We start from the raw sequence: 12,993 nt of genomic DNA, 5'->3' as shown, positions 1-12,993 counted from the left end.
AGTTTGCTGTGTCTCCATTAGTGCAGGCTGGTCATGAGGAACCTGCCAGATCCAGACAAGTTGTGACCTGTTGGGGCATATGTCTGTGAGGTCCTTCTAGTCCACCACTTGCAAGAAAACACCTGACTCTGTGCATATGTACAGAAATAAGGAAGGTTGTCATCTCAGAGGGTCTACAGTCAGCTTGGCAAGCATGTATCTCACCCCTGCAGGAACTCAATATTCAGCATTTTACTTTAAAAATCTCTGCATAGGTCTTTTAAAATGTCCCTTTTTGTTTTCTTTTTTTTTTTTTTCCTCACCAAGTTGGTCTATTTTTGTCTCCTTTAAGCAGTTTGTGTATTTTGCCTTCTGCTCCTGTATCCTCTCTCTCTCCTTCCTGAAAGTATAGTTTTGATTCTTCTTGGAGCCATATTCTGTTTTCACCTGACTGTGAGAAGCACTAACTCATATTGCTTCCCTGTGCTGTCCCCATCATCTCATCACTGTGTTTTGTACCCAAAGCCAAGAGGCCAAGTGTAGCCAAAGATTGCATGTGGCTGAGGGAGCTGTATGCAATGCAAGGGAAGGAGGAGGAGGGAGAAGGGAATGTACTGGAGCAGGAGGGTTTCAGATCCCAGCACAAATGAGAGGAGGACGAGCAGAAAGTTCTTCATCTTCTACCCTGAGGTGATCAAGGGTTGTCCCAGCACCTTGTTTCTTCCTTACCCTCCAAAAGATCAAACTGTGTGAGAAATAGGGGATTTATGAGGAGCTCTGTTTCCCTGCCTGCTGTCTCTGCAACTCCTTGCCCCAAAGCTCTAATGGTGCTTTGACAGTGTCAGGATGTTCTTTTTGGTGTTGGTGTTGTGAACAATGCGGGTGCTATTTCTGTCACTAATTGGGACCTCAAGTTTGTGAGATTCTGTCAGTCTTCAGAGCTACTGGGCTACTTTTTATTGGAAAAACATTACTTTTGAGTGACACGCTTCTGGAGAAAATTATTGCACCATCTGATGTTTTTGGACATTACTCATTTTTATGAGGATTTAGAGACATACAAGTTGATGGAAAGATAGAAGAATAATTTATTCCTAGGAGTTTTAGTATTCAGAAAAAATGTTTCTGTTCCCTTTATAAGGCATAAAAAAGGCTGGATAAAGAGTGAGCCTGGATTGTCTAGAGAGCATTGCAAGTAATTCAGGAATTTAGTGCAGTTGCTCAGGTCAGGACTTGTTAGCTACATTATTTAAAGTTCAACAAAAGAAACAAGAAAGCACAAACCTTTTGGTAATTCTCACTTTAATAAGTGCCTATGTGGCAACCAGGAGCTGCCTGCTCACAAAAACTGGCCAGATGTTGCGATCAGCTGGCCCACAAGCAGTTTGTTGCCAGAAGGAACTGAGGACCTGACACAGATGCTGTGCTTAGACATTTATTTGTTGATGGATTTGAATAAAATGGAAGAGGGAGAGGAAGAGACTGCTTGTCTTGTTGATCCTTCATAAAGGATATTTTGCTTTTGAAAACCGAATTATTCAGTTTATGAAGCTAATCAGTATTAAATATTAAGCCAAATAACTTGTTACAGCTGGCCAAGAAAAAAGGAATCTTCCCATCATTTTTCATTGTACCGAAAAAGAAAAGAAGAAAGAATGGTGGAGTGGTTTAATCTGGGTGAGAGAAATGCTTCAAAGTAACCTTTCCTCTCTTGATAGGATCAGGTTAGATCAGTCTTTTAGGACTGGCAGCCACCAGGGGCCTTGAGGAGGCATAGGTTCCACAAATTCATTGCAAGCTTTTTGTTCTTGAAACACTCAGGCTTATGTCCCTTGGCTGTTGGAGGGGGAGCACAGGGGTGTGGACCTTGCAAGGAGTTGGTGTTATCTACAGGCGGCGGAGGGCATCTCAGTTTCTGGTTATTTTAAAGGCGTTGCTGGGACGATGCGTTCAGGTGGTATGGCTGACTTAAGTATGCTGGTAATTCAGAACAGTTGCTGCTGCCTTTGTCACTGTTCACAGTTATTTTCAAAAGCAGTGCCCTTTTAAGTTTAATTTTATTAGTAGAAGCAATAAAATTACAGCCTGAAAAATGAAAATTAATTGTAGATCATAAGGAACGGAACAGTGTCTATAGTTGTTTAATTCCCTTTCACGAAGAAAGATAATTTCTGGTTTGTTTCATAAATGCTTCATAATTGTTTTCTAGGACTAGGTTTTGTGGAGTGGACTGAAGTGCCCAACCTTGTTGTTTCATAGTCTGCCTTTGGGGAACACAGTTCCATTTTCCATGGCATTTTCAACTTTATTTCCCTCCTCCTGTCCATTTCTTTGTAAATCTTGTTACTCTTTCCACATTCCTGCTAAGCTGACTGAGTTCAAACCTGGCTGGTAAATGTTGTATTTTTGGTCTAAATTAAAGAAAATTCTGTCTGTGTCTTTTCCTCAGTTGGAATTTTAGAGTTCTTTTTTCCTGTGGAAGGAAATGGAGAGGAGGACAGAGTGCCTGTTTTCTTTCATGGAATTAGGAAAACACTGGGAACAGCAGATAAATATTTCTGGGTGTGGTGAGACTTGTGAGGAGAGGTAGTATTTTTGGTCAGCCAGTTTATGGGGCCAGAGAAACAGACAAATCTTTGGCCCTGTAGAATTTTCCCCCATTGGAAACTACGGGGCAAGGGAGAAGGCTTCTAGCCTGGGCATTAGGAAGCAAGAGAAGTGTCTTCCAGTGCCTGCTGCTGACCAAGAGATCTGTGGCATGAGACAAGATGTTGGGAAGCATGCTTCAACCTGTGAGTCCTCATTGAATGATGATCCTCATCTTTTGGTCTGTGGTAGAAATAACAAGGAGGATATGTTTTGCCCCTGACCGCAAAGGGGCTTTTTAGGACAAGGATCAAGCACTTGGAGGAGATGGTGATATGCAGAGTGTCAGTAGAACAAGTACTTTAAGAGATACAAGAGATGAGGTTTCTTGTTTAAGGCAATATATAAGTAGTGGGGCTTGGGAGGTTTTTTGTATCCTTCTCTGCTTGTGGAGAGACCAGGTATGAAGCTGTGGTCTGACCTGCACGCCAGCTTCAGGTCAGTGTGGGGCTGGAGAGCCTTTCTCTGCTCCTGGCTAAGAGAGTGTCTCTGGTGTTGAGCATACCAGTGGTGCTCAATAAACAAGTGTCTTAAACAGCTCAAGGAAGTGTTCAGCTGCAGCACAAGAGAATGGGGTCACCCAAGCAGTAAAGGCAACTGAAACTTCACCTGCTGTTGTAGGTGGTGCACCATACGCAGTCTTTACCATATGGGAATAGTGGATGGGAACCTCCTCTAACCACCCTGCTGCTGAAACTGCTGGGGAAGGACTCCTTAAGGTCCATCCTTGCCATGGAGTTTAACTCTCCCCCATCTCCTCCTTTTCTTCTGCAGCATTGATGCCTGCTTCCAGGTTTTAGATGTGATGAATGGGGGGGGTATACTTAAAGAAAAGGGGGATGTTCCAGGTATTCAGTAAGTGGAAAGGGGAGATACCACCACAGCCTCAGATGGGCTGTCACACACCTGACTTTATGCACTGCTGCCACTGTCTGTGCATGAAACTACTCGCCGTATGAGTTAAGCTCCTATGTGTGTTTTTGCAGGAGCAGAATGCCCTGAATATAGCCTTATAAACCATCTCATACCTAAAGGAAAAATGAAAACGTGAACAGTAATGCATAAAAGTACAAAGCCAGGAAAAGCTGGAATTTGTCATCCAGTTTTGATGTCTCCCTCTGCTTTTCAAGTCACAAGTCTTGAGGTTTTTTAGTCTCCTTCCAGGAAATGAATGAGATTCATAGCCCAGAAAAGGCTTAGTCATTTATGTCAGAGAGAAATATTTGTTTTTAGTTTATTGTTTTGGATATAGGAAGGGATTCAGGTGCAAGGAAGAACAAAAGGATTTATTTAATGTTTAAAACAGACTGTGTTTGGCTCAGCTCTGTGTAACTCAGAGTGTTCTGGCTGGAGAATCCGGATGCGATGCAAAACAACATCTTGATAGGGCGTATCTTTTACAACACCACCTGCCTTGCAGTAGCTGACCTGTATGAATCAGCCAGCAGTGCTTCTTTCAAATCTTAGGAATTGTTTGGTTTATGTCTTGATGGAAGAGGGTGTTTTATATCAATTAAATACGAACATGTTAAAGAAGCCTTGTGTTTTCATTTTTTCCTGTTTTTCTTCCTATTTGCCACTGGATGCAGTGGAAGAAATTATTTTATTTTTATTTTTTTTCATAATATGTTTATTTTATGGTTTTTTTTTTTTATTCACACCCCCCCTCCCCCCCCAGTTTTGCCACATTTGAAATCTTTCTCAAGGAAAGGAGAAAGTGAAGTGAAAACTGTGGGAAAATGCCATTTGTTCTATCAAAGTGTGGAGCTATAAGAGGATATGGTGACTGACAGAGAAGAACCAAAACTGGAAATTGTTCTTAAGAAAAAATATGCTAAAAAAATTAGTTTCAGAAATTTACCTTTTATGTGTGTGTGTGTGATTTTTTTTTTTTTTTAAATTTTAGGCAAGTCTAGCTTGTTACTCTTACACCTTTTTGCTTTTTGTACTTCGATATTGCTGATCATGGAGTAGAACCACAGCAGAATTTTTCTGGCTGGGGTCCCTTGAGCTGGCCTAATCCTACCCACTGCTTAGAGCAGAACTAGCTTAAAAGTTACATCATGTTGCTCAGGGTCAGGATTTTAGTACCTCCAAGGACGGACAGTCTGTAACTTCTCTGGTGACCTGTCCCATTGTTTAACGTACTTGTGGTGAAAAATATTTTCCTTATATTGAAAGAACGTATTTGCCTTTCGATTTATTATTTTAACTTTAAAAGGGTGTATTTCGAATTTTAATATCATGAAGCTATTAGTAGTTACTTTATGTCACCAAGTTCTCCTCACTCCTGGCAAGCCAAGTGGGAATAGCCAAGGAATACATGTTGTCTATAGAGGTGAAGGACGGGGAGGAATGTGAGTGCTGTTTCGAAGTGGATGAGTGGTGAAAACAGCTGATTGAGCTGCTGAGTGGTTCTGCTACCATATGCATTTAAGCTAGCCATGAACAAATCTAGGCTAAGGTTAGATGCAGTTTGTTAGGTTGGACAGATAAAAATTAATTACTGGAATATTAGTGGTGAGATAATAGGAATTATTGTAGAAGATATTTTAAGACCACAAAGATTAATTGCTGTTTATTAAATTATTTTTAAAACTAGGTTATTTTGTAGTAAACTTATTCATACTGTTTTGTTTTTAAGACTTGGCTGCCTGAAGAGTAAAATGATTTGATGCAGTGTTGGAACACAGAGAAGGCTCTCCCTGGTTAGGAAAGTCTTCCTAAGGGCTCCCTTTTTACTAAGGGGAAAGTCATAATCTTATTTTGCTTAGAGCAGATTTATCTGGCACTTTTTTTTTTTTTTTTTTTTTTACAATATTAAAATACACATTGAAACCCAGTGGCCCCAGGCCAAATTTTTAATGAGAGGGTGGGGTTCAAGGTAAAGATTGCCTTTTTGTTTCTGCGTTTTTAATCTGAGGATTGGGGTGTGGTTAGTACTTAATCAGATGCTTACTGTGCCTAATACTGGTTGATATATTTTAATGTGTTTTAATTAGATTGGCTTATGTGCTGACTGCTTATTAACTCCATACATAGAAAAAATGGCCTAGTTGGAAACATCCTAAGAATCCACTTTGATATCTAAAGTGGAACTTCAGCAGAATTTAAGTACTCCAGACCAAGGAGCAATTCTGAAAGCTCATGCTTTAATGAAGATTTTAACCTGGAAATGCATAATGTTTGTTTGGGGTCTGTGTTTTGGACCACAACATTTCCTGGGCATCTAAACTTTAGCTCCCCAGTGTACGTATATATAAATGCACCAGACACGGGTGGTACCTGGCACCCCTCTGTGCTCTGCTGGAGTCCAGACCGGTGGCATAACCTAGAGTTTGTTAAGTCCTTGCAGTGGAGGCTCTCTAAGTACAGAAATAGCACTGGGGCCAGAGCAAAGCACAGATGATGTTATTGATCTCTATTCAGAAGCACGGCTAGGGAAAGGGAAGATGATGGCACACATTTTCATAGTGTGTCTGAATGGTTAGGGTGTTCTCTGAGCAAGTGAGACACCTGGGCTCCCAGTATAGTTTTTCACATCTCATGACATGAGAAATGCATCAGTGTCCAAAAATCAGCGACTTCTAGCTGATTGTTGCATTAGAGTCAGGCTGCGGCTTTCTTGGTCTCCTCCTGCCCCATGTCCCTTGGCTTTCCTGCAGTGACCCATTTTCAGTTACTTTGCAATGGAGGGAGAGGGTGTGCTTCCAGCAGATGCGTGATCTGAGCAACTCTGAAGATGCGTGTGGGTTCAAATCCCATCTGGCTGAGGAGGAAGTTGAACTGAGGCCTTCCATTTTTGAAGTGTCACATCAGCCATCATTTCCACTATCTCTGTACAGGTTTTGGGAACCCTGAGCCATGCTCATTTAAATGTTTCTCCATAGAAGAAGGTCTCTGATCCAGGCAGACCAAGGTGTTTGAGGAGTAGTGTTTGGGTGGGCTTTGAAGCTGTGAGTTGGAGTTAGATCCTCATGCCTTTGTATTCGCTATGGACTGGCTTTAGCTATCTTACTTGCACACCTCGTGGATTTTGCTCTGGTGAGACCCCACTTGGAGTGCTCTATCCAGCTCTGGGGTCCTCTGCACAAGACAGACATGGACCTGTTGGAGGGGGTCCAGAGGAGGCCACAGGAATGATCAGAGGGATAGAACACCTCTCCTGTGAGGACAGGCTGAGAGAGTTGGAGTTGTTCAGTCTGGAGATCTTACTACAGCCTTTCTATATTTAAAGGGGGCTTCAAAAAAAGATGGAGAGACTTTTTACCAGGGCCTGTAGGAACAGAACCATGGGCAACAGTTTTAAACTGAAAGGGTTTAGATTTGCTAAATACAGATTTGCTATAAGGAAGAAGTTTTTTAGGGTGGTGAGATAGTGGAACAGGCTGCCTGTAGAAGTTGTGGATGCCCCATTACTGGAAGTGTTCAAAGTCAGGTTGGGTGGGGCTTTAGGGAAGCTGATCTTTAGTGATGTTAGTAACTGAAATGCAGCAATGATCATTGTCTCTAAAGACTGAAATTAGAAATATTTTGCAGACCTTTGAGGAAAAAAATGTAGTTCACTACTTTCCTCTGTGGTCTGGGATCCTGCAGCAGATCCTATGCCCAACTGGACATGTTTTTGCCTAGAATCTGAAATGAGAAGACCAAGAAGTAATTTTATTGCCCAAAACCTGGCTAGAAACTAAGTGTTGCATGGGTGAGCTAATGCACCAGTTTATGTGTTGGCTAGCCACAAGTAAAAGGGGAGTTTGAAGATGATTTTTTTTTTTTTTTAAATAATGGGAGACATTTTATATGTGTTCCAGAAATACTTAGGTGGTACATATTGTGTATATGTTTAGTGATATTGTGGTTTAAAGAATCCTCCCTTCATCTTGTAAATGTGTCTGCTTCCGTTAGAACTGCAGTGAAATGAAGGTTTCAGGTGCTACATGCAGGTTTGCTGGCTGTTGCTGTGTGAGAGTCTGTGTCCTGAAATTCCCTTTTAATCTGGTGTCTGGAATTTGTTTCATTTATTGAATGGTTTTCTGGGAGTTGACTCTGTCTGAAAGTTTTGATTCTATTTGAAATGAAAAGGTAAAAAGTCTGGATGGGTTGCCATCAAATATCCAGAGCAAAAACTGATCACCAGTGGAGATGCCACAGTAATTTTCCGTGGGGAGCAGTAGAGCAAGTTGCGTAAGTCCCTTGCTATTGTGGCTTTATGAGATGGGTAGATATGCTTTTTTAAGTATTGTAACACTTTAAGTCCAGCATTTTCAAAGGAAGCTAATGATCTTTGTACCCAGCTCTGAGAGGACATTCCAAAAGCTTCAGCTTTGTAGAAGACAACTCTCTCATTATGATGTCTGGAGAGGAAGGATTCAGCTGAGGCGTGACAGCTGCCTTCAATTATGTAAAAGAAAGAGGTGAAGGGAAAGGAATGAGGTGTTTTTCATGCCTGTTTCAGATGGCACAAGAAGCAGCAAGCTTATACTGAGAAAAGGTGAGCTAGGTTAGGCATTTCAAATGTTTCTAACTGTGAGATTAAAATTATCCCTTGTGTAGATTGCCTCTTGTCATTGGGAAGTTAGAACAGATGAGACAAAGATCTCTGAGGAGCAATTCAGGTTGAGCTGATCCTGCCTGATGGCAAGGAATTGATTAGAGACATCTTGAGGACTTTTCAAGGTTTTCTTTTTAATGATTCTATAAAATAAATCTTCCTGATGCTTTCAGAGGGAGTACTGAAATGAAATATGAGTTAGCCATGAGATACTGTATTTGCATGTAACTACATGATACCTTTGCTCGATGCATGAATGTTTCTGGAAAACGTGTTTACTAGTTTTTGACTGGATAACTGCTCTCTCTACTAGGAAATTGCTTTCTCTCAGACATTTTATTCTTGTAAATAATGGTGCAGAGAGTAAATTTGACAGCCCTTTGCTGTTCATTTTAACTGTATTATTTATACAAATTTATACAAATGCGTGCATTTACCTACAAATGCTTCAGGAGCTTCACCTTTCCTTTACTCCTTCACTGGAATGTATAATTTTCAGTGACATATTCTGAACTGTTTGGGTAATAGGGAAGAAAAAGTTAGTTGAATCAGGATGAAAAATTTCAATGGAATTTAATTAATCATTGGAAACCTAATAGGTTTCAGCCAGTTGTTCTGAGAACTGTAGAGTAACTCTCCTTAAGTACTTGATCCTTGTGAAAGTACCCTTATGTTTAACCTCATACCAAAATATCTGTGTAAGTAACAGGTTGAGTGGCACTTGAGCTTAATTTTATTTATTGTCTTTCAATTGCAGAGGATTTGTGTTTGAGAATGTATGCAGCCAGATAAACCTTATTTGAATAAAGATCAGGCAAAGGTTTGAGTGGAGAATCATCATCCAGTGACTAAGTTGTCATTGTGTACTCTTTTATTTGAAGCTTCACCCTGTTAAGCTTGACGATTATGTGTTAAGAAGTGGAGAGGAAGTATTGGCAGATGAGGTCACCTTTCTGAGAAGAGTAATACAGGAGTTATCATGTGTGTTTTACCCACATGTGTGTTAGCTTATGGCTTGCTATGCTGCTAAGGATCTTTTACTGTTCTGATAAGCAGCATGCAGAAAAATCACACCTTTTTTAAATTTTATTTTTACTTTTTATTTTCCAAGTTCTCATACTTGGCCATGCTACCAGATGTTTTCTGTTGCTGAGGCAATGCAGATAGCTGGAAAATTGCCTCCTATCTTCTGCAGTATATTGGGTCATCTGCTGAATGCTATACTATGTACGAAGAAAGAGAGAAATACTGAGGTTATCTAATTCAAAGTGTTTTCTTGAACTGCTGAAATTTATGTGATATTTTCACATCCTAGTTTGGTTCCACAGATGCAACTAAGTACCTAACCATTGATTTCAGTGAGAGACAGATTCTGCCAAAGTACGTTTTTAAGTCTGAACCTGAGCTGTGATATTTCTGCAGACTATAACAAGTCTGATTTGATGCTTCCTAGCAAATAAAATGATGGGTTTTGTTACTCATGATTTAGTTTGTTGTCCTCTTTCAGAGCCTAAACACAAAGAAACTCTTCTCCACCTTGTGATGAAATTGGGCCTGGTTAAGCTTTCCCAGTTCTTAGCAGCCCAGCCTGGAGGGTCATTGGCATTAGCATTACCTAATGAGGATGGAGCAACACCATTAGATATGGCTTTACAAAGTGGGCACTCCAGACTTGTTGAAGTCTTCACAAAGTGAGTATAACAGTTTGCTGCTTCCTCTGAAAAAAAATCCTATCAGTTAAAGGATGTGTTGCTTTTCTTGAAAGAGTTGCCTATTTTGTGTTGTTTTCTGTTGCTTTAAAGGAAGTTCATTATGTGCATCCTTCATTACATTTGCAAGTCAATAGTTTTATCATTGACATATGCATCTGTGTGTTTTTAAGCTATTGTCAGAGATTATTTAGTTTCTGTCTTCAAACTGACTAATAAATGGTGCCTGACATTAGCTTGTAGCTTTAAGAGCTTGTATTGTAGTATTTAATAATTTTTGATTTTTGAGATGTCTAAAAGGAAGTTACTAATTAACATGTAGTCATGTTCCCAGGCTTGTTAAAGAACACCCTTGTTTGGAGGGTGATTTAAAACTATTGTCTTGAGCGATTCCCTTTGTGTGTTTGGAGTTACTCCTCTTGTCAGTGCCATACTAACAAAGTGAGATGAAGGGCACTGTATTCCCTCTTCTGAAGAAGGTGATTTTTACTAAATCTGAATGATAGAACGTACCATTTGTAGAAGTGTATAATGAAATAGAAAATATATTAAAATAACAAAAAATAAGCATCAGCCTTTTTAGATAACTTCAAATGTTACCTCTCAGTAGCATTTAAGTCTTGCTCTGTGACATTGTCACAACTTGCATGTAGACATAGGAAAGCAAAACAGGCATCCTTTGAGAAGGAATTAGTTGTTCCTTTGTATAGTCCGAGTTTTGAAAATGTGACTAAATATTGAGACAGTTTAAGTGATGAAAGGTCATGAGAGTTTTATGATAGTGCTGTATCCTGTAAATAACTAGAGAGCACGTAATGGCAGGGGAGCGTCTGGGAGCCTCTGCGAGCCCAATGTGCTCTGTGTAAAGTGATGGAGGACCAGCCGTACCATCACGTACCCCTCCCAGCAGTATCGCACCTGGATCCTGACATGTTGCTAACAAGTAAAAACATCCCTTAAGATATATATATGTAGAGAGAAATATATTGTTTTAAACAAAACCGTATGACCAGACTTTCACAAAGCCTTGGCAGACCTTGAGACTTCTATAAAGCTCAGGTTTCAAAATACAGGGGAGAGTCAGCAGCAAAGCCACTGCTGCAGCTATGGCTGTTTTTGCCAGAGACCTGCCACACTGACAGATGACTTAAAGGACAAGTGCTTTCTGGCATTTTTCAGCTGTCAGGAGTTTCCTCTGTAGGGATCTGAAGAGCTGTGTGTGGGGTGTGTGTGTTTTGGGGTACCAAATGCTCAGCATCAGAAGCCCCTTCTCACTGTTGTTTTTTCTGTGCAAATAGAAATATGCAAGAATTGGGTTACATATCTATTTTGGTATGCAGCTCTTTTGGTTCTGACTCCATGCAGCATGCAGTTTATGTGAAACTAATCCACACTTCAGTTTGAAAAAAAACCAACCCAACAAACTTAAAACAGTGCTACAGTACATTACGTTATGAATGTCTCGTTTGTAATGTCCAAACAATGCAGTATTCCCTTGAGATTCTGTTTTTCAGTGTCCTGCTAGCTGCTGGTTGTATCCTACTGCAATATACAACAACATTAACGGGAAAAGGTACTTTTGATAATTTACAGCAACAAGGAGAAATAGCTACTGTTACGGCTTTCTTCTTCTGGCTTATTTTGCCAGTGAGTAACCATCATTTCTAGAGCTGCCTTTGTTTTTTCCACGAAGATGGCTAGAAGTAGCTGCATTTTCTTAGTCCTGAATGGAGTCATTGGTAAGTATTTGTTTGCCCAGCTGTGTTTTTGGTGGATGTTTCAGATTTTCTGACTCTGTTTTTTGCAGCGAGTGCATTGGAATCCTGATGGGCCATGTCAAAGGGGAGCGGGAAGCTCTCTGTGACTGTGTTCTGTTCTACCTGTGCATGGAGCATCTGCTTTGGTTTAAAGAGCATATTGTTCCAGTTTCCAGGGCAGTCACTCACTTGACATTTCAAGAGTGGAGATCAGTGAGGGTGCTTGCGTGCAGTTTGTTCATTCATCAGGAACTCTGACGCTGACATTTAGCCACACCGCACAGCACTTGCTGGAGTCGGACATCAAGCTGTTCAGAAAATACTTCTGGGACAGACCTCTTCTTTACCAGGTAGGTACCTATCTACCTCAGGGCATTGTCAAAGCATTTTTTCCCAGTAATTTTCAGGCTGAATTTGTTCTTCTTACTGTCCTTTTTATTTAAGCTGCCTGTTTCACTAACAGCCGACATAATTGCAGGATTACTGTTGTGGGCTTCTACTTTGTGAAGTGTGGCTCATTGGATGCCTGAAGTTGGACGATAAGGGTTGTTGAGAACTTTATCAAAGCCTCATTTACCTCCCAAGTTGTTTTTGAATCACTGTGGACTCTACAGTGAATATCTTTCACTGAAATCTCAGTGTCTTTAATTTTGTTGCCATTGTATTCATGTTGGTACTTCAACATATTTCATTTAGTTCCTTTCTTCTTTCTAGTAGTATAGTGCCTGGGAGCCTTTATCAAGAACCAACCCTAGTCTTTTATTTACACCAGAAGTACAGAGTAGAGACTTTAATTATGTTGTAGTGGGTCTTATTTTACTGTAAGGGATCTGGAGCACTGCTGTGAAATTCTTCAGAACGTGTCTAAATTTAAGTAAATAGGAGAACAGCTGAATGCGTAAGTTCTCTAATAGTGATGCAGGTGCTCTCTCATGTTTTTAAATTGAGACCACATGACTCAATTACATACCAATGTACTCAAATTTTATCTTTTCTGGACTTAAAATTCAGCATGTTTCCTTATTTGTGCTAGATTTTCCTTGACTTATCTTTGTTGCACACTGTATGTTTTTTAACTTAGAACATGATCCACATGTTATGTTAAACACAAAAACCTTAAGGTGTGATTTGTTGTGTAGCCATTAAACATAATGTAGCCTCCCTACAATATTGTGCAGTTACTGCCAAGATTTTTATTTGTTCTAATACAAAAAAGTTGTTCTCTAGTTGTAACTTGCAGAATACCTATAATATGTGTGTGGCTTTTCCATGGAAACAATAGCAAACCCAATAACAAAACAAGACTGTAATGACAAACGCATTGTTATTTATATCACTGGCTTTTTCTTAC

At 40.1% G+C, this 12,993-nt stretch overlaps 1 protein-coding gene across 1 annotated transcript in view; it reads left to right on the top strand.

Moving 5' to 3' along the window:
- Positions 1-12,993, top strand: part of ARHGEF28 (Rho guanine nucleotide exchange factor 28) — a gene marked incomplete at both ends in the record, with an annotated part of 133,929 nt that overhangs the window by 23,976 nt on the left and 96,960 nt on the right. Inside the window, 2 exons of the mRNA XM_080362666.1 lie at positions 9,684-9,867; positions 11,812-11,992. Of these exons, the coding sequence (XP_080218792.1) occupies positions 9,684-9,867; positions 11,812-11,992 (365 nt within the window). The remainder of the gene's footprint in view (positions 1-9,683; positions 9,868-11,811; positions 11,993-12,993) is intronic.

This window comes from Nesoenas mayeri (assembly GCF_963082525.1).
Source record: "Nesoenas mayeri genome assembly, chromosome: Z".
Classification (NCBI taxonomy): domain Eukaryota; kingdom Metazoa; phylum Chordata; class Aves; order Columbiformes; family Columbidae; genus Nesoenas; species Nesoenas mayeri.
The sequence above is the reverse complement of the archived record's forward strand: the minus strand, read 5'-3'. Positions and strand labels throughout refer to the sequence as shown.